This window comes from Theropithecus gelada, chromosome 1, assembly GCF_003255815.1.
Source record: "Theropithecus gelada isolate Dixy chromosome 1, Tgel_1.0, whole genome shotgun sequence".
In the NCBI taxonomy this organism is placed as follows: domain Eukaryota; kingdom Metazoa; phylum Chordata; class Mammalia; order Primates; family Cercopithecidae; genus Theropithecus; species Theropithecus gelada.
This window is the reverse complement of record NC_037668.1, coordinates 183,337,523-183,361,559: the sequence shown is the minus strand read 5'-3', so window position 1 is coordinate 183,361,559 and position 24,037 is coordinate 183,337,523. Positions and strand designations below refer to the sequence as shown.

General features: G+C 44.8%; 1 protein-coding gene across 2 annotated transcripts in view; it reads right to left on the bottom strand.

The window, feature by feature from the left end:
• The window catches only part of RGS8 (regulator of G protein signaling 8), a 48,120-nt gene that overhangs the window by 21,162 nt on the left and 2,921 nt on the right, over positions 1–24,037 (bottom strand). Inside the window, exons 1-5 of one of the 2 annotated variants that reach the window (XM_025402518.1) lie at positions 8,678–8,758; positions 8,486–8,559; positions 6,445–6,573; positions 3,700–3,801; positions 2,789–2,853 (exon numbers count right to left, since the gene is read on the bottom strand). In XM_025402518.1, coding sequence (XP_025258303.1) covers positions 2,789–2,853; positions 3,700–3,801; positions 6,445–6,470 — 193 coding nt within the window. In that variant the 5' untranslated portion in view covers positions 6,471–6,573; positions 8,486–8,559; positions 8,678–8,758. Of the gene's footprint in view, positions 1–2,788; positions 2,854–3,699; positions 3,802–6,444; positions 6,574–8,485; positions 8,560–8,677; positions 8,759–9,649; positions 9,764–24,037 lie in introns of those variants that run through there. The other variant, XM_025402511.1, reaches the window with a different exon arrangement.

Genomic DNA, 24,037 nt, shown 5'->3' with positions numbered 1-24,037 from the left:
TGCACACGTGCAATCCCTTTGGAAAAGCTCAATCAGCCCTAATTGAGTCACAATACCAACCCAAATTAATTAGACTTTCAGAAAGTTGTCAACATCCTTCAAGATAACCTGGGCTGACTACTCCATAGCCTTCACAGGGGAGTACATGCTCAAATTCTAAAAGCTTGAAATTCTACCAGTGACTCCTGAATAAAGACCCCTTTCTTTTCAAAGACATTCACTCCCCAGGCTTTTTACTTCTATACTAAACAGAAATATAAACAGAACATCAGACTCCGAGAAGGATCACAAAACTTCAAAGCTCAAAAAGCATATTTCTGCAGTAGTTTTACAAAGAAGCAATCTGGTGTCAGCTTGTTGCTTTGTTTTTTAAGAAACAGGGTCTCACTCTGTCACCCAGGCTGGAGTACAGTGGTGTGATCATAGATCACTGCAGCCTCGACCTCCTGGGCTTTAGCAATCCTCCTGCCTCAGCCTCCCGAGTAGCTAGGACTGCAGGCATTCACCATCACACTCCACTAATTTTTTATTTTAGTAGGGATAGGGTCACTATGTTTCCCAAGCTGGCCCTGAACTCCTAAGCTCAAGTGATCCTGCCACCTCAGCCTCCTAGGTAGCTGGGACTATAGGCACCTGCCACCACATCCAGATAATTTGTTATGATTATTACTTTTTTAGAGATGGGGTGTTGCCATGTTGCCCAGGCTGGCCTTGAACCCCTGGCTTCAAGTGATCCTCCTACTTCAGCCTCTAAAATGCTGGAATTGTAGGTCTGAGCAACTGTACCTGTCAGCTTGTAAATCCTTATCAGAGTCCCCATCTCAGAAAAGTGTCATTGCATTCCTGAAAACCAAAAGCATCCCTGACAGAAGCAGAACCAAGTGTCTTCAGATTTAAAAGTCATCAAATCAGACAAATAAAATTAAACTTCTTACATTTCTAGGTCTTGCTACTGCAGCAATCTAAATATACCCTAAGCTTCCTATCACTAATTTCAACACCATAAACTCTGACCATAATGGCTTAATATTAATAACTGGCAGCAAAATTTGTAATCTTATTCTCAAGGCACATTTATTTTGCATTTGATAAATAAAAGTATCATTAAAAAAAAAACCCACCATATCCTTACAAAAGATTCTTAAGTAGAGAATCTTTAAGTAGAGAACCTGAAATCAACTAAAGGTGTCCTCTTATTAAATGTCTCATATTCAGTGACAGGTAGCAAGCATCTCCATCCCCATTTTAGAATGAGGAAACAGCCTCAGGGACTTGAACTAAGTGAGTCAGTTGTGAGGCTAAAATAGAAACCAAACTTCAAGATGACCTTGAATGAAATCCAGCCAGAAAAGAAGGCGAAAATTGGTAGTGACACTTGTTTAGCCTAATGTGACTCCAGAAAAAAAGTCAGAATAGCCTCATAAAAAAAAATAGCATTACTGCAAATCCTAAATATTATTATACATTTGCCATTACCTTGGCAAATTCATCACATAAGCTTGCTGTTTGGGGTGTAGCCATATGTTACATATGCTATATCTATGCTGTCTTATTTTCCTTCCTAAGTGCAATCCACAGAATACTAAAGTGACTATTTGTCTCACAAAACTGCTTGCTACAATATGTACTTATTCTTAGATTTTGCGTTTCATTTTAAAATCTATTCAAACGTATTTATTAATCAGTGTATCCAGATCAGCAGCATGGTTGGAGGGAACTGCTCATCAAATTGAAAGCAAAATCACTTCTAAAGACATCTGAAGACTGAGAGTTTCTGTCAAGACCACCCAACTACTTAGTAACAACGCTGAGTCAAAATCAAGAATGCAGGTCTGACCCCCACCCAGTGCCTTTCACTTAATTGTACCAAACCATTTTCTCCAAGTAAGTGGAAACACTACTCCAAACTAAAAGCAGCCCTCTGTTCCCAGATCACTTAGGGCTTCTAGTGTCACTGCGACATATTTAAGAGGAACAGGAAATGTCTGTTTGAAGCCTTCTTTCTCTTCGCAAAACCCCTCCCTCTTCCTCACCCCTCCTCTGCCATCTCCAGGTATTAAATGCCACTAGTTTCAAAGGCCATTGAATGTGAACTTGCACATAATGAGAAAAAGCAAGAGATGAAAAGTTTGGCTGACATCAAATTGCCCTCTCCACACCACAATATGCACAACTATTTCTGCCTTCGTGGGAAACAAAAGGCATTACAGATGAGGAAGGGAAAAATGGAGGAGGAAGTATAGCAGAAATTGTATTCCAGTAAAATGTATACTCAGTAAGAAATTGAGGGGTAAAATGCAGCTGGGATAGCAAACCCTCAAAACAAAAAGCAGCAATAAAACTCAAAAACTGTCAACTCAAGTGAATAATAAAATGCACAAAATATTCATTTGACTGATGCATAGCCCAAGACTCTCCCATAATTTGGGGGAAGGCCATTCAATTCTACAAATGAGATCTGGCTAGAACCTAGCTTCTCTCATTCCCAAATAAGCCCATCATTCCAAACCTCTAAGCTAAACTCTCTCTTGCTAAAACTGCTGAGAATACAAAGGCTTCTTGGGATCATACTTTGAACCCAGAAAACAGAAAAGAAGGCCCTCATCTCACTGCATTTAAATCATTCATTTTCTTTTCTATATGCTCCTCTAGGCAGGAGGCTCTGTGACAGCATGGCCCACAGAGGTCTGGAACACCTAGTACATACCTGGATCATCACAGGTCTTTGGTACATCTCTCACTAAATGGATGATTTGCCATGTCATGATATGACCTGAATTCTACTTACACTTATGAGAGAGAAGCACATCAAAGGAATCTGCCCACCTCGTAGCTTCTTCTGTGGATAATCTCCTAGAAAAAAAGAAACATCTGTCTTGAATGTTTCTGAAATAACCTCCTTGCCCTCAACAACCACTAAGATTTTCTCAAAAAAACAAATTGGAAAAATGTGGGGAGTGGATGGGGGGTGGCTGGTAGCAAATGAAATGAAGACTATACCTGGATTCCTGGAATTCTGTTGCTGTAAATTTGTACATTCTTAAGTAACTGATGAAAAAAAAACCTCAAGACTGGAATCCAGTGAATTTTGTCTGTTGACTTTTAGTCTAAAGAACAAAGCTAAGTAAGTCCATGATTTAAAGGTGTCGAGGTAACAATGGAAAGAAACTGGTCTTAGAGTCAGAAAAGTTAGACTCAGCTCCTGACTCCATTCTTACTGTCACCTAAATGTCTGCACTCCTGAAATGGGGATAATGATGCCCATTACCTAGTTGTGTGAGGGTTACACAAGGTAACATCCATGACATTTAATACAGCACCAGCACAGAAGAGGTGCTGAATTCAGGTTACTTGAATCTAAGCATACTTTTAGAGTAAGTTTGAACATTTATTTCCAAATTGAGAGCTCAGATTGACAACTAAGTAGAACCCAGAAGTATCCTTTGCCACCCACAATTTTAAGTGATGGATGATATGGCTTTCTTAGGGAAAAAAAAGAGGATTCCCATTCTGAGATCACTAAGCTATACATTTTGAAAAGGAAAATAAACAATCCTTTCACTCATATCCAGTGATATAAAAGGAGCTGCCAAGAGACGGGATTTTTCCTGTGGCTCCTCTGGTCAGCAACTCACTAAAGAAGTGAGCTATATTACTTGCTGTATTACCCAGGGAATGGCACGTGGCTGTACTACTCACTTGAGAGCGCGGTTGGGTTTGTCTGGAAGAATAGCTGTGAAATCACTACACGAGTCTGACTTGTGAGACAGGCATCCCAGTCGAGTCCTCATCCCTTTGTTCCTGCAACAAGCACAGGGGCAGAAGGACGGGGAAACTCTCATGATCACAGCTGTCAGCTCTATACAGGGCCCCTGGAGCTGCTGCTACGGGAGCCAGCACTGCCCCCACCCTTCCCCAGGTGGTCTCTGAAAACTTCATGAACAGGAAGAGAACACCTAGAGAATCAATAACTACCTGAACAGTCATAGGTACCCTACGTGGCCCGCTAGAGGCTTAATGCTTTTTAAAGCTGACACGGCAAGTTGATGGTAAGTCAATGAAGGTCATTAGCTTGGAAGAATTTCTAAATTAGGATTCTCTGTAGGGAAAGAAAATACAGTGATAACAAAATAACAATCCACATTTTGCTTTTCCACAAGGAGGGCAAAGTAACAACAGCAGCAGCAGCAGCTCCTGATTGCAAAGACCCGGAAGGAGTACCCACACCAGGAGCAGAGGAATGTTTGCAAGGTGCAGGGTGCATATCAGAGTCTTAAGCACAAAGTAGGGGGCCTCAAGGCAAGTCAGTTCCAACTCAAGTTCTCCCCACTCATCCCACAAATCTAGCTATAGTCAACCCATAGGATTGATGCTTGCAGGGGGAGAAGAGTAATTGGTACAATCAGCAATTAAGAACCAATGTCCCCTTTGTCAGTTCTTATGCTTGCCTAACTAAGCTCATGTATTCCTATTTACATTTAGGCTTATCTCAATAAGCATAATTAAATTTTTAACATGTATGTTTACATTTCTCATATGTTTTATTTCCCAAAGGACCCATATAATGACATCGGGCACTCAAATAGTTATCTCTTATAACAGATCCAGTGAGAAGTTACTCTAATGTCTCTTTCTGACTCCCAACATTAGCCTCTGTTTACCAGTTTACTTTTTTTATATGTTTAATTTTTTTTTTAGAGACAAGGTCGTGCTATATTACCCAGGCTGGTCTCAAGCTCCTGACCTCAAGTGATCTTCCTGCCTCAGCCTCCTGAGTAGCCCAAGCCACCATGCCCAACTAGCCTCTGTTAACCTTTAATCAGAGGTTGACAAACTGTAGCCCTGAAAAGATGCCTGTCTATGTAAATAAAACTTTATTGGAACATGACAACACCATTTGTTTACAAATTGTCTAAAGCTGCTTTCAACTACAAGGGCAGAGCTGGGTTGTTGCAACACAGACCATACGGCCCACAAACCCGAAAATATTTACTCTCTAGCCCTTGACAGAATAAGTTTGCTGACCCCTGACCTTTAACTATGACAACTCCTTGTGTTGAGGGCAAAGGTAAGTGGGATGGGTTTAGTGTAATCAAATCAGGACTTAAGAGTGACTTAGAAAAAGGAACTGCCGCTTGCACGTTCGCAACAATTTGCCACAGAAATAGTCCTAGAAGATGCCATTCTGCATGTTGAAAAGGAGTCATTCTGGCCTAGCTTTCTTTCCTCTTTTTCCTAGGGATGGGAAGAGACCTTAGAGGTCATCCAATTCAATCTCTTTTACTTCAAATGGATTTTCATCCCTGGTAATTGTCTTCGTTCACAGAAATTTTATCCAAGAAATGTCTGCTGGGATGGTATTATATTTGGCAGGGATGGACAGCATTTGTATTCCACAGCACGTCTCTGAAGAGCCTCCTAGGGCTGGAACATCCAAGTTCCCAGAAATATCCTCTCTCCTGCAAAAAATTGGGCCTGCACGTCCCCTGCTCCCACCTTGAATCTCAGCCAGGCTGCATTGTAAAGCCATCCATTTCATGGCATTTCCAAACATTGGCTACTGCTATTCTCTCTCCTGCAACAGCGGGCATCTTATGTGTCCACTCGTGCTTGCAAATTGCAGGGTGTCTGACAGCACGCCATGCGAGCAGCTGATTAAGGGCCCTCGAGTCATCACATTCCATGAATTCAAGTAAAGGTCCTGCTCAGGCTGCCCCATAGGCCAAAGCCCAACTTTCAGTGAGTTGGTTCATTCCTTGTGCCTCAGGATCATCAATCATAAAACACTCAGGTCACTGCCCTCAAAGAGCAATCAAGAGGACTTTTGAAAAATGGCAAATCCACGCAAGCCATTTAACAAGGTTTAGCAGGGGCCAGTGTAAAGGATGCTACTTGTTACCAAGACAACTGTGATTCTCCCAAATAGTTTGCAAAAATCTTCAACAAAATATTCTTTGGGACAAAATGGTTTTATTTTTCATCTTTCCAGCTCAGACCTCAATTATAATCTTCTTAGCTAGGTCTGAAATAATGAGGTTAGAAGTAGGAGTCAAAGGTTAAGGATACTTTTTAAAAAATAACTAGGCTTTCCCTTGTCTGTCTCTTTTCTACAGCCCCTATCCAAGTAACTCACAGAGATCCCTAAATGGTTCCATACAAGCTCATGCACAGTCCCTCATCCCACCCCATAAGTCACTGCCAAGCTGTCTCACCAGTCAATGGGAGGGCTTCAGCTAAGGCAGTTCCTGCTTGCAAGGCCACAACTTTGCAAGAGGCATACAGACAAGAACCGTGCAGTTCACACAGGAGGCCTATGGGGACAGATGCAATTAGACCACGCATGGGCTAAGGAGGCTTGGGCCAGGCTCAAATAGCAGAGGGGGTGACAAGGTGGAGAAAAGAGGAAAGGGTCAGGGGCAAGAAAACAGGCCATTGATTCATTACCTGCGTGGCATCAGTAAGGCCGCCATACAGGCATCCGCTTACGGTTAACCCTTGGGCTGGTTTGCAGGGACGTCAGGGCAGCAAATAAGACTGCGGGGCTCAGGAATTTACCCTTGCACGTCCTCTCACCTAAAATCAAAGAATCTGCTGTAAGAGGGGCCACCCTCTCTCATCTGACTGCGCTACATTTCCTCTCAGACAGGTTTCCGCCAGCGGAACACCTCCCCACACACATCCCCCCAGGCCCCACAAATGTCCACTTGTCCTTAGCGGGGGCGACAAACCAAGGATGGACAAGAACAAATTGTTGGTGGCTTCATGTTGTTGATTATTGGTTAGGAGTTCCTGATTCCCCAACCACTGGCCATCAAAAATAAAGTGGGACGTGTGCCTCAGGGGAGGCGTGGGCCTCGCAAACCAAAAATTACTGTTCTCTTTCTCTTACTAAAGTGGGGCCCAAGTGACCAGTCAGCGGGGTTGGAGGAGGGGGTCAGTACTTGCTCCAAAATAATCTGATTGGATGCTGCTCTGATTCTCGCCTCCCTCCAAGGGCACCTGTCCCAGGTGGGAGTGCGTGGAGACTCGGGAAAGTGGGAGTGGGAGGGAGGTTGGAGGAACTCCAAAAGAGGCTTGTCAGGCACCGTCGCCACACAGGCTTGCTCCTCTGCAGGGATCACAGGTGCAGGCTGAAGAAATGAATATGCAAGTCACCCTTTCTCGCCCATATGGAGCCTACATGACCTTCCTCAGTCTGGGGACTGGCCTATTCTTGACACAAAGCAGGAAGGACATGAGTGTGGGGAGACAGGGGTCATTGAGGTTGAAAGCTGATTGACTCACAGTCTTCCTCTCCTGAGGGTCCCATTCTCAGTGCTTCAAACCCTTTGTTCCTGCAGAAGACCTCTGATAGGAAGAAACACGTGAGGAGAGCAGCCTATCCATAAAGGGCTCCCCTGGGGAACTCTGACACCAAACATAGAACCCATTTTAAAAGAAACCTAATTTAGATAGATAAGACTCCTATGTCAGCTACACCATTTAAATTATTTTTATATTACCGTGACTATTTCATAAGCACTTTTAAAAAATAGCTTCTTTAATAATACTACAATTAATAAAATTAAAAGATTGCTTTGTGAAAACTAGAAAAAATAATTAGTTAGACTGTGTATGAGGGCCCATCGTCATGGATTGTGTTCCCTGGCTGCAGGGACATTTCCTTAATCTTTCTCCTAACCAGGCTTACACCTAGACCCCAGGAGTCATGAAGTCAAAGCTTTTGCAGCTGTGACGGTCCCTAGAAGTCATGTTTGGGGCACCTAGGCCTCTTGCTGTGGGATATGGCCTCAGGGGAAGGGGAAATCCATGCAGGGACCTTTATTATCCTAGAGCCAAGTGGAACCAGAGACGACTACCCACCTACATTGCAGGCAAGGTCATTTGGGGCAGGGGTTCACCCAGCCTTCTGTCCCCACCTTGTCTCTCTTCCCATCCCACTGCCAGCCCACACTAGCTTGCCCATGCTGTTCAGATGCCTGTCTCTCTCCTTCAAATCCTTCAAATCCAGCACTGCCCGAATTGCTGCTCAGACCCTCCACTACCCATTTGATGCGCTCAGCCACAGATGCCAGTAAATAAGAATCAGCAGGACACTCTGACCCAGCTGCCTTGCCCATCCCAGCACCTCAGGGCTTTTATCCCATTTGGCCCTGGACTTCTGAGAGTTAGAAGTTACCCAAAGCCCAGGAAGTTCAATGGTGTGATTGCCCACACAGTGCATGTGCCCTCATAGATGGGCATCAAGTCACAGGTGCGTCTGGGGCAGACAGGACGAGACATAATGGGAAGAGGGGATACTCAAGAAAAAACAAAGGTTAAAAGCAAAGAGCAAAGATTTATAAAGAGGGGGAGAGAAACTAGAGCCTCTGCGGGAAGAAAGCAATCAATATGCATGAAGAGGCAAGTTAATTAAATATGGATAATGCAATCGGTGCACACAGACATCCCGGAGAAGAAAGAGAAAAGCAAAGGCAATACTCACTGTCTTTGGCCAGTCCTCATGGCCTGAGGGTCTTTGCCAACTGGGTGGTCAGAGAGGCTGCGGGTTAAGGCGCTCTGGGGAAAAAGTAGATCTTTCTTTTAGCAGTCAAATCCTCGGCGAGTGAAGGGCATGTGTGCATGAACACATAGGCGCACACACACACATATACACACACAGGCATGCACAACACACCTCCCACCACTTGAGCCAGGCAGCAAGCGGCCCCGCTGAAAGCTCTTCTCTCTGCTTGTCACATCCAGTAAATACTGAAGCAGCCTACACCCAGCGGGCGGCGGCTCAGCTCCCGGGCACGGTCTGCACGCCCATCCTCATTGGCAGGATGCAGAAGGTGCCCCTGAGCCGAGCTCAGCCTCACTAACCTGAAGCTCCTCTGGTTGCAGCTCAGGGAGAAGTCCCCACAGCCCACAGCTGCCTCCCTCTGCACCCAGAGGCTGTGTGGGGGGCAGCAAAGAATAGGTATTAACTCTTTCCAGTCACCAGTGAGCTGAAAATCAAGTGTCCAGGGGGCCCTCTTCTAATGAGCCCTGCTGCTGGCTGAAGGTTGGCTGCTGCACTGGCAGTGGAGAGCGTAAAGATCTTGCCCCAGACAGCTGCTGACAGCAGGAGCCACTCCAAATCAAATCTCCTAATGAGTCAGGAGGAGGGGGGCTGTCTTGCTGGGTGTGATGTGATGTGATAAATGCAGAGAGCAAGAAAGCTACAGGGCAGGTCACACATCTAAATTCCACCCCCTTTCTCCAAATTTCTATTGTGCTGCACTACCAAGCCAAACCACACAGCCCTGAAATCGCCCTCTCTGCCACATCTCAGCTGTGCCCCTTACTCTACAGAGGCATTTCTCCCCCAGCTCATCTCCACTCCCACCCTAACCAGCACCAACCACACCACTCCCCACTTCTTAATGAAAAATTTCCACCTCCTCTGCCTTCCCAAACATGCTTATTTCCAACTCTATGCTCCTGCCTCTCACCTGGTTTTTCCTACAGTAGAAACTCACCTCTCTCCCTCATCCATCACCTAGCAACTTCCCCCTACTTGCATTTGTTATGGAGTGAGACTTTTTCCTTTGTTCTGCCCGATCTGCACATGATCCCTATTTTTCTGTCTTTTCCATTTTTTTTTTTTTCTTCCAAACCTCCTTACCCACATGGGTCTTCACACTGCCTTCTTCAGTTCCAGAAGGAGGACTCTCTTCCTGCTTGCCCTAGTGTAGTGGGTCTCCAAGCATGGTCCCTGAACCAGCAGCGTCAGCATCACCTGAGAAGTATCAGAAATGCAAATGTTCAGGCCCCACCCCTAGACCTACAGAATCAGAAACTCTGGGGACAGTAATCAGCCTTCCAGGTGACTCTGATGCATGCTAAAGTTTGCAAACCGCTGCCCTGGGAGAAAGCTTGTCTTCTCATTATGCTCTAGGTCCCTAAGGCTGAGTCTATACTCCCTCTCAGGAACTAGCTCTAAAGACACATAGCCTTAGCTGCAAACCATTTCTGAAACCCAGAAGGCAGCAGAAATCTCAACAGAAAGTGATGGCTTTATAATAATGGAAATGAATTCCATTTTTTCATCCTTTTTAAATGTATAAAGCATTTTCATGTATTGTCACTCAACAATCCTATGCCATCGTCACAGAGGGTAGTATTATTATTCCCATGTTACAGATGAAAAAACCGAGGCCAGAAAAGGTGATGTACCTTTATCAAAGTGACGCAACGTGCCAGAGGAGGCACAAGGAGCAGAAATTAAGCTTTATGACTCTAACAGCAGAGCTCTTTCTACTATATCATACCAGGACCCAGTCTTTCTGGGCAGATCTATTGGTGCGTAACCTGAATTCTCTCAGTGAAATGATTCTGCCGCAACTACTCACTGCCTGATGATAAGATGAAATAAAAATTCTGATGCTGCCTCCACAGTGACTCATTGTCTCTTTCTGATATCGTCCACAGTGCCCCTCTATTAAAGAAAGGGAACTTTGTGTTATAAAAGGAGAGGCAAAAGAAAAGTTTCTCATTTCTTATTACCCCTTTCTTGAACCCTGTTGCTAATTGGGGTTTAGAACTTCAGCAGAAAGAGAACCTTTCATTTCTGGACATTTTCTTGGTACACTGCACCATAAGAAACTGGTACACAGATAAACTGATGAATAAAAGCCCATTGATAAGCACTCCCCTAATTCAAGATATGTTTCTAGAATAAGGTGAATCCACATAGCTAATGTTTAATGAGCAGTTAGTATGTGCCAGACACTATGCCAAACATTGCTTTGAGTTATCGATTTAATTTTCAGAACAAATTTACAAAGCCAACACCTTTATCACCCCTCTTTTACAGATGGAGAAACAGAGACACGTCATTTAAAAGTGGCAGAGCTAGTATCTAGCACCAAACCTGATGCTTCCAGCCTCTGCTCTGCTCCTCACTTTAACACAAACGTAGTGCCATCATAGGACACTTCCTACCAGCACTAAAACAGTAGAACAAAGGTCTCCTCCAAATCTCTTACTGCCCAGGCCACTATCCAGGGGGTAAAGGCCCCGAGGAAAGACAGCAGGGCTGCAAATGGGCCTGAGTCACAAGTGGAAGCCAATCAATATTAACCAGGCATCAGAATCTTCAAGTAGCCTTTGGAGAAATAATATAGTCATAGGAAGTCAATAAGTCCAATGTTTAAAAAGAGCTATAGTAAACAAGAAAAATGTAAAAGAAGTAACAGGAATATAAAGAGCAGAAGGAAAAAAAGTGTGTGGACATGAATAATACAAGGAAACAGAACATTAAAACTAGTCCAAACTTTCTTTTTTTTTTCTAACCAAAACACTCCTAAATGCCAAGGAGTAATCACAGAGGACCACAGTTTGAGAAGCACAGACCTAGCGCAGGCCCCTCTCCCAAGAGGACACCAGCATAATCTTCCAAAGAGGCCAGTGCATAATTTCAAGGAGAATTAAGCTCAACCTAAAGTTAAGCATTCTAGCATTGTCTTCTTTCCTGAAATAAATAAACAGAAAAGGCAAGCAGGGTTAAGTGCTCATGAGAAAGGAATTCATCACCTTGGACTCTGTAGTCCCCAGGCTTAGAGCTCTGCCCCAGGAATGTAGAGCTCTGGGTTCTTTTCCGGCTACTGCTCCTGACTTGCTAGGTGGAGTTGGCACAGGACATCTCAACTGGCCACATCTCACGTCTCTTACAGGAACACAGTGATTGCAAGCCCCGCTCCTGCCTCTGGGCTGTCCTGCCCCCCTCTGCACTTTCCAGTCTATACTCACTTGCCTTGGGAAGCCCTGCCCTCTCCAGGCACCCACCACTCCTCTCCAGAATCAGTGCTTCAATCTTGCCTCTTCAGCTCTAGGCTGCTTTTCCAGAGGTTTGCTGGACAGCTCCTCACATCTCAGACCCTGCACGCTATACTGGCTCTAAATAGACCCTGCATGCCGTACTGTCTCTAAACAACTACCTTCCCACATCCTCCTTTCCTGCTGGGCTCCCTGTGTTTGCTTGTGACATTACTCTCCCCAAGTCCCACAAGGGACCCTAACCGTAACCCTAACCCCAACAAGTACAGACATTTCTGGCTTCTTTTTCTCCATTCCCCTTCCTAAATTGGTTTTTAAATCTTGTCATATTTTTGAAATATTTCTCAACTTCATTCCCTCCCATCCATTGATGTTGACATATGAGAGGTTATTCAACCCCCAGCACCTGCACAACCCCTGCCCTCTCTTAAATAACTGATCTCCCTGCTGTTGTTTCTTTCTCTGTCTGCCCACAAACCTTGCCCACTACACTACTGCTGGAGTACCACTGAACAGATACCATAAAGTGGATCATCTGTGCAATCATCTTTGATGGGCCCCAAATCTAATATCCAAATGACTCCTTGTCCTGCCTGACAATGAGTTTGTCCCGTTTGCCTATCCCAGTTTTCTATCCCACACATACGCATGATTCCTCTGCTGTCCCTTCTGCCCAGAATGTCCCCACCCTTGATCTGCCTGTTAACTCTCAGCTTCTTCCCTAAACCTATTACCTCAAGCAAAAATTCTCCTTTCCAAACCTTTTTCAGAATTCTCCCAATCAGAAGGAACCCCCTCCATCCCAATAGCACCACCTTGCTGTAAGGCTCTCTGACAGCCCACATCACAGGCATAGTTTATTCTTGAGATTTATGTTTTATGATCTTCTCAATTGACTGTGTGCTCCAAAAAGACAGACTCTTTTACTTACTGCCCTTACTATTAATTCTCATTGCCTTGCAGAGAGCAGGTGTTGAGTAAATGTCGGCTAAATTTGATTTTGAGTTCATGAAAAAAATCTGAAAAATCACAAGGATTCTTTATGGCAGAAACACGTTAGACTTCTGCAGCCTTCTGGTCAAGACTGAAGTCAACAGAATGCTAATGACACTCAGGGTCAGCTGCACAGGTACGTAAGGCATTTGCAAACTAACCCAATAGCCGGGGCAGAGCAGGGTGGAATTCATCAAGAGCAGAAGGAGCACCTGGCATTGTCACACAGGCCATGAGAATGTAATTAAATTGAAGATAAAGGGAGCTTAAATCTGCAGTATAATTTTTTTAAAAGCCACGAGAGTGGAAGAGGAGGTTTATTGCCAAATGCCCCTGTGTGTTTATCTAACCAACATACCACCTAGGATAATACCACATTTAAAGCTTTTAATAAAACAGTCATTTGGATATTAGATTTGAATTCTGGTCAGCATGCTAAAGCTCTTCCGTAAATCTTTTAAAAGCAATTTCCACCTCGTAGCTTCCTAGTAACAGTAGAAACATGAATCAACATATGTTGCATTGATTTAGGGTTTCCATGGAGACCGGAAGGACACAGGGAAGGGCAGGACAGAAGGAGGCCACTTGGCCCAAAATTCTACTTTAAAAAATGCATCTCGATCTCATTCCTCTGAGCATTAGCAGCCTCATTTCCTGTTCATCAGTTCAAGCATCCACATATTTAATTTGTAATAATGCTGCTCAGCTCCTCATAAGGAACATCAGAGGGGACATGGAGAAAAGTCAGCAGTTAAAGCTGTGTGCCCATGAGGTTTGCAAAGAAAACCAAGAAGTACAGGATTTGGAATCAGAAGAAAGGGCCTTTGGTACTAACTCTGCTATTAACTAGCTCCATGACACTAACTACTTCTACTAGCTCTGTGATCACCAACTAACATCACCAAGACATTTCAACTTCAATTTCCTCATCTGTAAAACACAAATTAACACACCTGCCCAGTCTATTTTTCAGAGTGATTATATGCAAAGAAATGAGAAAGTGTGTGGGGGAAATGCTCCGTAAATTCCAGTACATCACACCCTATTATTATATTTGAAGATGATTTTGGCTTCCCTTTAAATGGGATTTTGCCAGTGAGCAAGGAGATGGAAAAAAAAAAAAAAAGAGAGAGATTCCTGATTTACTGCAGAGTAGACTGACTGGAAAAGAAAGTGTGGTGGATTTGACAGCCCTGAGCTTCAACCTCAACTCCATAATTTTCCAGATTAAGGGCAGATCCAGAATTGTGGGCAAACTACTCGCCTTCTCTGAGTATCATTTTTATCGTGGGTAAAATGAAGATAATAACAATAGCAATGTCATAGTCTTGTTATAAGGATTGAATTAGATAATGTAATGGAGTCTTCACCACAATTCTTGACAAATGTCAAATAGCTGTTCTGTGTGAGCCACTTTTATCATTATTCGTAGTCTTTTCAACTATATTTTATCATCTGTAAAATGGGAATTAAATTTCCTGGTACTTCCTCATTTTACATAGAGGATTACTTAGATGTCTGTTCAGCTATTTAATAAGCTGTTTGGGGAAAGGTGCTATATAAATAGAATGTCATTATTTAAAGATTCATTTTTTGCCACCTGCTCACCAAGGTGAGACAAAAATGTATAAGATAGCACATCTGTAATGATTCTCGAGCTGCTCAGTGGCTGGGGGTTACGTAAGTCTCTGTTACCTTTCTCATTTCCTTTTGTTCCTCTTGAGCATTCATTGTCTCCTCACTGCTCACTGCAGGGTTTTCCTCTTGCCAGCCTCTTTTCTTTATTCACTATCTTTATACTCCCCCTTCTAAGTGTGTCTAGAAAGAAATTTCAAAGTTAAATTTTGGAGGCTTTGGTATCTAACCCTGCAATTCTTCCTTATGTCTCCTAAAATGAAATGGTATAGCAACAGCAAGGAAAATGAAACAAAATCAGGAGACGTTAGAGGATTACACAGTGCTCCCTCGCAGACAATGGCCATCGGGGTTAAAAATAAAGCTTAAGAAACACCTCAGCCAAATATAATACATGGACTTTGTGTTGAACCCTGATTCAAGTGTAAAATTTTAAAAATAATTCAGTGCAGTTGAGAAAATCTAAACACTGATTGGATATTTAATGGTATTAAGATATTATTGTTAATTTTTAGTGCAATTTTGATATTGAGGTTTTTTTTAAGAGACCTTATCTTTTAGAGGTATACTCTGAAATATTATAGTTGAAATGATATGCTATCAGTGAACTACTTCAACATCATCTTGGGTGGGAGGCTGGGTGGTAGGTACTACCACCCAGGGACTCACTGTTCTGTTCTCCTGACTTGTGTATATTTGAAATTGTGCCTAGAATGTGTAGCTTCGGTAAAATAAGCCAGTAAAGTGCAACAATACTGAAATACAGAAGGAGGAGACTATTTGAATGGAACTTGATTTTCTGTACATTTTCCACTGTAAGTTTTTCTCACCTTGAATAAATCCATTTTAAGAAAAATCTATTATTTTATGCCTAAGGAGCAGGCGCTAAAATTCACAGAGGTTTAGAGTGGGTATAACTCCTAGACATCACCTACAGAGACTAAACTTTGAAGACTTTGTCCAATGTCGCATTTCTTAGAGGCATGGCCAGGACTCCGACTCAGAGTTCCTGGGTGGAATCCAGCCACATCCTTTATTCCCACTGCTGAGCTGCCTATCTACACATGCAGAATCCAGGGCCATATGTTAACACTGGACAAGGAGACAAATGATGGCCTGTTTGCTCACCTCCCCAGCCGTTCTCTGTTCCTACTATGATAGCAACCTTAAACACTGAACTCAGGTTTTACAAATGACCTTTATAGTGAACAACTAGTTTCTGTGAGGGCAGCTGAAGGGCAAGAAGGTAGAGTGGAGAGAGAGAGCTCATGCAACACACACAACTCTTCACACCCTCACGACCTGATCTCCTTGTCCCATCAAGATCATCAAGGCCTTGGGTATGAAATACCTGGACCTCGTTTTGCTTCCTAACCATTACTAATCTATCCATGTTACACACACTCTGACCCACTTCCAGCTGCTCTCAAATATGTCTATTTAAGGAGAATCCTTCCTCCTGTGGCCTTCTGCTTATCCTTTCCCATGGACCCTGCTTTATGAACTCTCTATCTTTATTTTCTCTTTCTCATGTTATTCTGCACTTAACAATAACAATGTTCATCTCTTCTATTAAAAAAAAATTCCCTTTGGGAAACACGTTGGACGTTTCTCCTTTTATCAGCAAAACTGCTTGAAAGAGTCTCCTCTGCTTCCTCACTTCCTATCCCTCCTAGCTTCTTTTGCCATTTGGCTTCCATTCCCACCATTGCCCTAAAACACAGCTTCCATACTGTGAGGTCCAGTGGAAATGTTCCAGTACTTGTCTTTATGAACCTCTTTGCTGCCTTTGCCATGGTGGCCATTCATTTTTTGTACCCTCTCCTTTGACGTCCCAACATTACACTCCCCTGGCTGCCCATCCCCTTGGTCTCCTTTGCTGGTTCCTCCTACTCCTCCTCTGTCCACTCCATAAACACCGTTATTTTCCTTCCTCTCTAATCTTAGCTTCCTGCTCCTCTCACTTTGCCTGCTACTTGGGCAATCTCATCCTTGCCCATAGTCCTAACTACATTGGGTATATTGACCATTTCTAAATATTTTTCTCCAACTCTAGCCCCTCTCCCAACATGTAGACACCAATAGCTCCCAGTCATGTAGACTCAGATAGCCCTTGGGTTGCTGAACGTACCCCTCAGATATCCTACAGGCCCAACAACTGCAAGTATATCTAAATAATGGACACATCATATTTCCATCTTTTCTTGGCCCATTTTATCTGCCACCTTCACCACGCCCACCTCCCACCCCACCCGCACCCCCTACACACGCATACAAACCTTGGCTTCCTCTGGAATTGCTGATCTCAGTTTCTGGCACCACCATCTACTGAGTAACTCAAGCCAGAAATAGGAAAGTAATTACAGGCAACTCCCTTTCTCTCATCTCCTGTCGACAACCAATTACCAAATCATACTGATTAAATCTTTCATAGTTTTCAAATCTGTCTCCTTCCCTCCATCCCCGCTACCACTGCTCTGGCTCATGTCCTCATGGTCCTGGTTCGTGTCCTCACAGTCTCTGGTCTCCATGAGACAGCCTATTTTCTTAAATTCAGCTCCAATCTGCAGCCATAATCACCTGGTTAGTCACAAACATGACTGCATTTCCTTCTCCTCAAAATCTTTAAGCCCTCCTACTCTAGGGGTAAAGTTCCAGCTTAAGAAGGATCCTGACACACAAACTCCCCAAGGTCTGGCTACCTTGAGAGTCACCTACCACTCGCCTGGCTTGTCCTTCAGGCCCTAACAACTCTACACTCTCCGCAATCATGAGCACACATCACAGGGTTCCATGGCTTTGGGCCTCCTTTGTTTCATTTCCTCTGCCAGAATGTCCTTGATCTGAGTGAGTCCTGCTCATCCTTAAGCTGCACTTCAGGATGACTCCTCCAAAAGCCTCACCTGAACACCTAAGTTCAGGAAGTGCCCTCTGTGCTCCTATGGCTTCCAGGCACACTTCTCTATGACAGCACCTGGCATAGCTAGGTACCTGCAACTGTCTTCCCCTAACCAGACCCTAAGTTCATCAAGGGCAGGGAGCATGGGTTCATTCATTCATTCACTCATTTAGTCATCTGACTAACATTTAAGTGTCTCCTATGTGCCAAGCAAGGTCCCAGGCATGGGTACATTATATTCCCTATGTACATTGCCTAGGTAAAAAATGTATTTTTCATCTCTACACCTCCAAAATGTAGCACAGTCCCTGGCAACAGGAAAAGGCTCAGTTAATGTATGTTGAGCTGACATAAGCCCCCCAGCAGGTAGGTGAGGAAACTATGTTTGGTGTAGGATGCTGGCCAACAGAGACAGTGTGGAGTCACAGTGTGGCACAGGCTCCAGGGTCAGCAACAAGGGTTCAAGCTCCAACTCTGCCCTGTATGGCAGGTTCTCCTTGGCTTAGGACCTTGCCTTCTCATCTCTGAAATCAGAATTACTAAGGCAATGCCCACTTCCTGTGTTACTGCAAGAATTCAGTGAAATATATAAGTAAACATTGGATGTAAATCACTTAGGCTTACAAAAACATTAAGTCACAGGGAGAACATCAGAGTTAGAGAAGGCAGAAGCCCCACACCCAGTGGGGAGAGGTGTGGAAGCTGCATGGACGGGACAGCAGGGCCAAAGGTGGAGAAGCAGAGGGATGTAGTTTTCAAAGCCATGGAGCTGAGAGGCAAGCATGAAGCCCTGCCACAGCTGAAATGTGGCTTTCCCTCCTATCTCTCAGTGCCAGGGTGCTGGTTATCAATCTCTTCCCCTTCTCAGATAGTAACAAAAGCTTTACCGTTTGCCATCAGAGTCTACAGCTGTGGGCAGAGAGCAGCTTCAGCACTCTCCCCCTCCTCTGAATATAAAATAAGCTCTTTCTAATCCTCCATTTTTAATGACTTCAGGCAATGGCTTTCATGTCCTCCCTCCCAGCTCCATTCTAGCCAGACACCTAGAATCACACAGCAAGGAGAATCCACAGCCATCAGACCCAGGAGTGGGGTTCAGCCACAGCAACAGCAGCAGGGAATAGTGGAGTGGAGCCTGGGACTCTGGGAACAGTTCTCCCACTGGTATCTGCTCTGAAATTCAGAGAACTGAGAACTGAGAGCACTCAGTGAGATGCCTTGCTTGCGGGCATGTGCTGGTGCACGTTAATGTCTGTGCTGGGGGCGGGAGGAGGGACGAGGGCTGTGTGGGTGGGTGCACTGTGATGCACAGAGATGCTGAGCAAATTCCCCCTGACACTTTTCCTTGAGAGACAAGGCCCTGGGAGGAATCTACCTTAAGTCACTTAGCTTTTCCAAGACCCTCTTCCTTCTAGAACCTTTTACAGATGAATTCAAAAGCCTTTGGGAAATTCCATACAGAGAACATTGACAAATTCCATGCAGAGAACACTGGCAAAGGTTCTGATGATGATGCTGATGTTTCTTGGACAGTAAAAAATATCTCCAGGCACAGAGGGGAAGCAAGGAAGCATTTCTGACATCTCTAGAAATGTAGTGTTTGGACAAAGAAGAAACCAGAAAGCACAGACAGCCTGGAATAGAATGGACAGGAAAATTGTTCTAAGCCATAAAGTCATTATATGTAACAAAACTTACATTTGTATAGCACAGTCACAAGTTGGTGTTGTGCTATACAAATGTGAGTTTTGTTACTTATAATCACAAGTCACAAGTTGGAGTTGGGATTGAGAAAGGAAGATGGAGAACAAAAAGGACATTTGAGGCTTAGCACCTGCTAACTAGGAAGAACAGGCAAATTTCTGCACCCTTGCTCCTGGCAAGAGTGGCGGGTTTAAAGGTTCTGAAGAATCTGTTAGAGAGTAAATGGGGATGATGATACAAGGACAGCTGCTTTCACTTCTTTGGCTAAACTTCATCGAATTTTTTTTTTTTTTACCCCCCTTGAGCCTCAATTTGTTCTAGGAAGTTGGGAGAATTAAACAGCATCATGTAGGGCAAGCACCTAGTAAAGTTGTTCAGCACATCTTGACCACTGCGAGCTATCATTCCTTTCAGCTGATCCTCACAAGCTCCTTTGAAAGTGAGCCAGGCACTTGTTATCGCTCTCATTTTACAGATGAAGCTGCTCAGTGGCCCTGAGTGGAGGGCCTAGGGTAATTCACTTAATGGTCCTAGGAAAACTTAAACCCAGGACCTCCAGTATTTTTTCCACCCCAACTCTGCCTATTCAGCTCATACTGCTGCTGACCCATGGCTGAGATCCACACTTGGAGGGGTTTTCTGAACAGAAAGATGAGGGTTTGGCTCAGCTGTCTATCTACACTCTTGCCCTGTCCTCTAAGAGCCCCTAGCAGTAGTGGCATGGCTGTTGTGACTAAGGAACCGTGTTCTCCAGGTCAGAGTTCACTGACCCATGGGAGAAAGACCTTCACCTAACTGGCATGTTTCATTCACCTGGACAAAGAATAAAAGCAAGTTTTCAGATCCCCTTGTGTGTTAGAAACTATGTGGAAAAAATTTTTAAACAAAGAAGAAGCTAAAAGGAGGTGATACCCAAGGGAGGCTTACCTTAGCCTGGCCATGGTGAGATGTGAGCCACACTACACGCTCTACTCCCCACTCACTCATCAACTTTCCAATATAACACACACTTCTTTCAGGAAACCTGCTCTAAGAATGGGGGGAGAGCAAACAGTTAATAGACTAGTTTACAGGAGTGAACGCTCACCGGACTCTCATTCTCAAAATAATAATAGCCATCATCAGCGTAATACCATGTTGCATGTTCAGAGCTTTTAACTATAAACAAGCACTACTATGATCTCATTAATACAGTTATCTCACTCCCACTTGCCAGCACCTCCTCCATTTTCCAGGAAAACTCTAAAGTTCTTCAACTCTATAGGAACATATAATCCAGAATTAACCCAGACTTCAGGATGGGGTAAGCTTGCCTTCATTATTTCATTAGATTGTAAGCACCCCAAGGTCAGGACCTACAAACACTTGCAAGCCAGGTTCTCAGTATGTAGTTCAACAATAGGTTGATATTGAGTCACCACTCTATCACAGAAAGAGAAGAGCAACCCTCCTCCCAGTGATCAAAAAAAAAAAAAGTCACTAACTAGACAGTGCTGAGAAGGACCCATTTATCTGATGCCATGGACTCTTCAGTCCCTGTAGCAGGTAACTGTGCCCTCAACTCACTGCTTAGAAATTGGTGACCTCTAATTTTAATCTCCCTCCAACTCATTGTGATTGTGAGTTCTTCTGCATCGGAATGTGTCACCAACGCTAGTCACCAGCAATACGAAAGACCTGCACATGTACTGGAAACAAAACAGATTCTGCGTGCAGCCAGACTGCTGTGCAAGCAACCCATTTAAGACAACAGCAGAAAAAGACATGAATGAAACTAAAAATAAAGAGACAGTGTTATCGTCCAGATATCAACCTACAATATTTTCAGAGCCCCCTAAGGGAGCTGAGAGAAGAAACAGGATCACCTTTGAACAGAAAGTAGGTTTTAGGGGACCTGAGGAGTTGGGGTTGAGGAAGGAGGATGGAGAACAAAAAGGACATTTGAGGCTTAGCACCTGCTAACTGGGAAGAACACATATTTCTACACCCTTGCTCCTGGCAGGGGTGGCGGGCTTAATAGCTCTGAGGAGTCAGAGAGTAAATGGGGACAACGACAGGAGGCCAGAACCTTTTCTGCCCTGCAATGTCCTGCACCTCTCAGCAAGACTTATAGCCCGGGCTGACCTGCCCAGGGACCCACTCAGGCCCTGCTGGAAGCAGCTGCTCTCTCTTACCTGCCTGGCGGTGGGCAGCGCAGCTGGGAAGGTGTGGCTGGTGCGGTCCCCAGCTGGGCATGGTTCGGTGAGGCCCTGAGTGAGTCAGCCACCTCCTCCTGGCACCTGGGAGAGGGTGGCAGAGGGCGGCCCACTTCACCCAGCGCCCCTAGAATAGCGGCTGCAACATGCTGCTCCCGCCGGCTCCGCTCCTCTCCAGGCTCTGCATCTCATGAAAAGGGAAAGAGCGAGTGAGCGGCAGGGGAGGGGGTGGGGAAGTAGAGGGAGGGGAGAGGGGCACTCTGACAGATGATGCGCACTGCCACGCAGAGTCGGGGGAGGACCACAGGCTCCAGCAGGATGGCACTGCTTGTGTGGCTCTCCCGCTCCCAGCTCACTCACGGGCAGCTGCCTCCGAGGGGCTGGTGGCTCTCCAGAATTCAGGGAGAGGCAGAGCTCAGAGGGGATGGCAGAGGGGGAGGTGAAGGAGGGAGAAGATCACCTGGGACACAAGGAAGTGAAGCAGGGTAACTGGCTTGTGGGAGAAAAGATAACCTGCTTTTGCTCAAAAACATTCCAGGGTGAAAGTGGTTGCTTTATGAGAGATGGTGAAGGGGGAAAGATAAAGCCCCATATTCCTGGTCTGGCTTCAAGGTTGTTGCTGTCCTTTCATAACCAACAAGGCCACTTTTGATTAGGATTTCATCAATGGCTAAGGCAATTTATATCACGCACAGCTCCAACTTTCTCAAAGAGGCAAAAAAAAAAAAAAAAAAAAAAAGACATGAAAAAGTGTAATGCATGAAATGTTCTGTGTCATTTGTCACCTTCTGCTGCAAACAAGCCTGACTGTCCCCTCGACCACCTGCCCATCCTGTGGCCAGGGGTTCATGGTGTCAAGAACAGGAGCAAGAGGGAGCATCGTGGAGAAATGGAGAGAATGTGATGCTTCTATCTGTAAAAGTCCATTTGGAGAGTCAGGACAAAACCTCCAGGACAGCTTGGGCCAGAGCCCAGAGCAGCTTTGGAATGGAGAGGTGACCCTTCCCATGGATCCCACGGTCTCCTGGACCTGCCATGCATATGAGGCAGGTTCACTGCACAGGCCCGGGGCTTACAGTCACCAGCTCTATTTACAACCACAGCCAGAGAAAGAGGATGACAGGGAAGTAAATCAACAAACCATGGAAGACAGAGAAGACCAAAGGAAGCTGCAGCTGGGGAACTCTCCACAAGCACAGCTAATGAGGGGAAGAGCGATCTCAAGCAAGGGCCTTCTCTGGAGGAAGGGAACAGGAGGCAGAGGGAGCACAGAACAAGACTGCCACAGGTCTCCAGGGAACCATCCTTCCCTGCTGTACTCTGGGTGTTCTCAGTCAAGCCTAACTCCAGAGGTCCTAACAAGTGCTGACCCACGAGATGACCCCTCAGGGGACAGGTCATCGTTTCACTGTTGCACCATTTCAACAAAATCAGGCCAATTCAGCAGACAACTCTTGGGAACCTAGTATGTGCTGTGGGGGATGCCATGACGACTAAGACCTCCTTGTCATGTCTTAGGTGACCTAGTGGAGGAGAGAGAGATTTGAATAGCTGACTCCAATGCATGGAGAAGTGAGTTAAGTACTCACAGAGCTCTGCGGAAATGCTGGGGGAGCACAGAGGAAGAGGTACTAAGTCCAACTGGGAAGTCGGGGAAATCCCCTCAGAGGAGGCATCCTCTGGACACAACCTGCACCCTGACAGTTACATGTGGATTTCGACAAGCAGGGTTGACTGAGCTAGAGAATGCAAGGCTGAGGAACAGCCTGGGCAATGGCATGGAGTCTAGAGGTACCTGGTATGTTTGGGAAACAGTGAGTGTTCTTTCTAGGGAGGCAGGAGAAAAAAGTAGAGTGTGATAGGATGCCATAGTGGTGAATGCAATGTAAAGGGTCCATTGGGACCAGAGGGTAAAAACTTTAAACAAAGAAGTGTTGATCAAATGTATTTTTTGTATCATCAGATCTGTGTTTTGAGAAGATTCTAAGTGGAGAGGGATTGTAGGCAAGTGAAGCCCATCAAAACTTATAAATTCCTAGGTGAAAGAAGATGAGAGCCAAAAAAAAGACAATGGGCTTGAGAGGAAAGGACAAGATACAGAGATTTGGGGAGACTGAATTAGCATGACGTGATCCTCTGTGAAGGATAGGGTGAGCTCAGAATGGAGGGCTTGTGGATGGGAAGGAGCTGAGAATGATTCTACAATCCCATTTGAGAACTAGTTTTTAAGACTAAGGGACCTAAGAGGAAGAGCAGACTTTGACCTGTAAATGCAAACTTACCGTGTGTTTGGCGGAGCTCTGCGGATAGGCCAGGGCAGAAGATGAAGAGGAGATGGAAATACAGCATTGGATCTTAGCAGAGAGGTAGGAGTTGGGAGCTCTCCACCTGAAGAAAACAGATGAGGGGAGTAAATGGAATCACCCAAGGACAGCAAGAGAAGAGGGGCCAAGGGCAGGACTTTGAGAAGTGACTACATTTACACGAGGAGCAGAGAAAGAGGAGCCGACCAAAGATACTGAGAAAAATCATCGGAGAGAAAGAGAGTAGGAGGACCAGAGGAATGAAGTGTCACAGGAGCCGGGAAAGATGAGCTTTTGAGAAGAGTCAAATACTGCAGAGAAGTTAATGTGGGTGAGAACTGAGATGAAAATGGAAAAATGAATTTTAGTCATAGGTGACCACTGGGAATGTGGTTTAGTGCAGTGGACCTCAGACTTTAAGAAGCATGAGAATCCTCTAGCACACTTATTAAAATACAGATTTCTAGCTCCCACTCCCAGAGTTTCCAGTTCAACAGGTCTAGGGT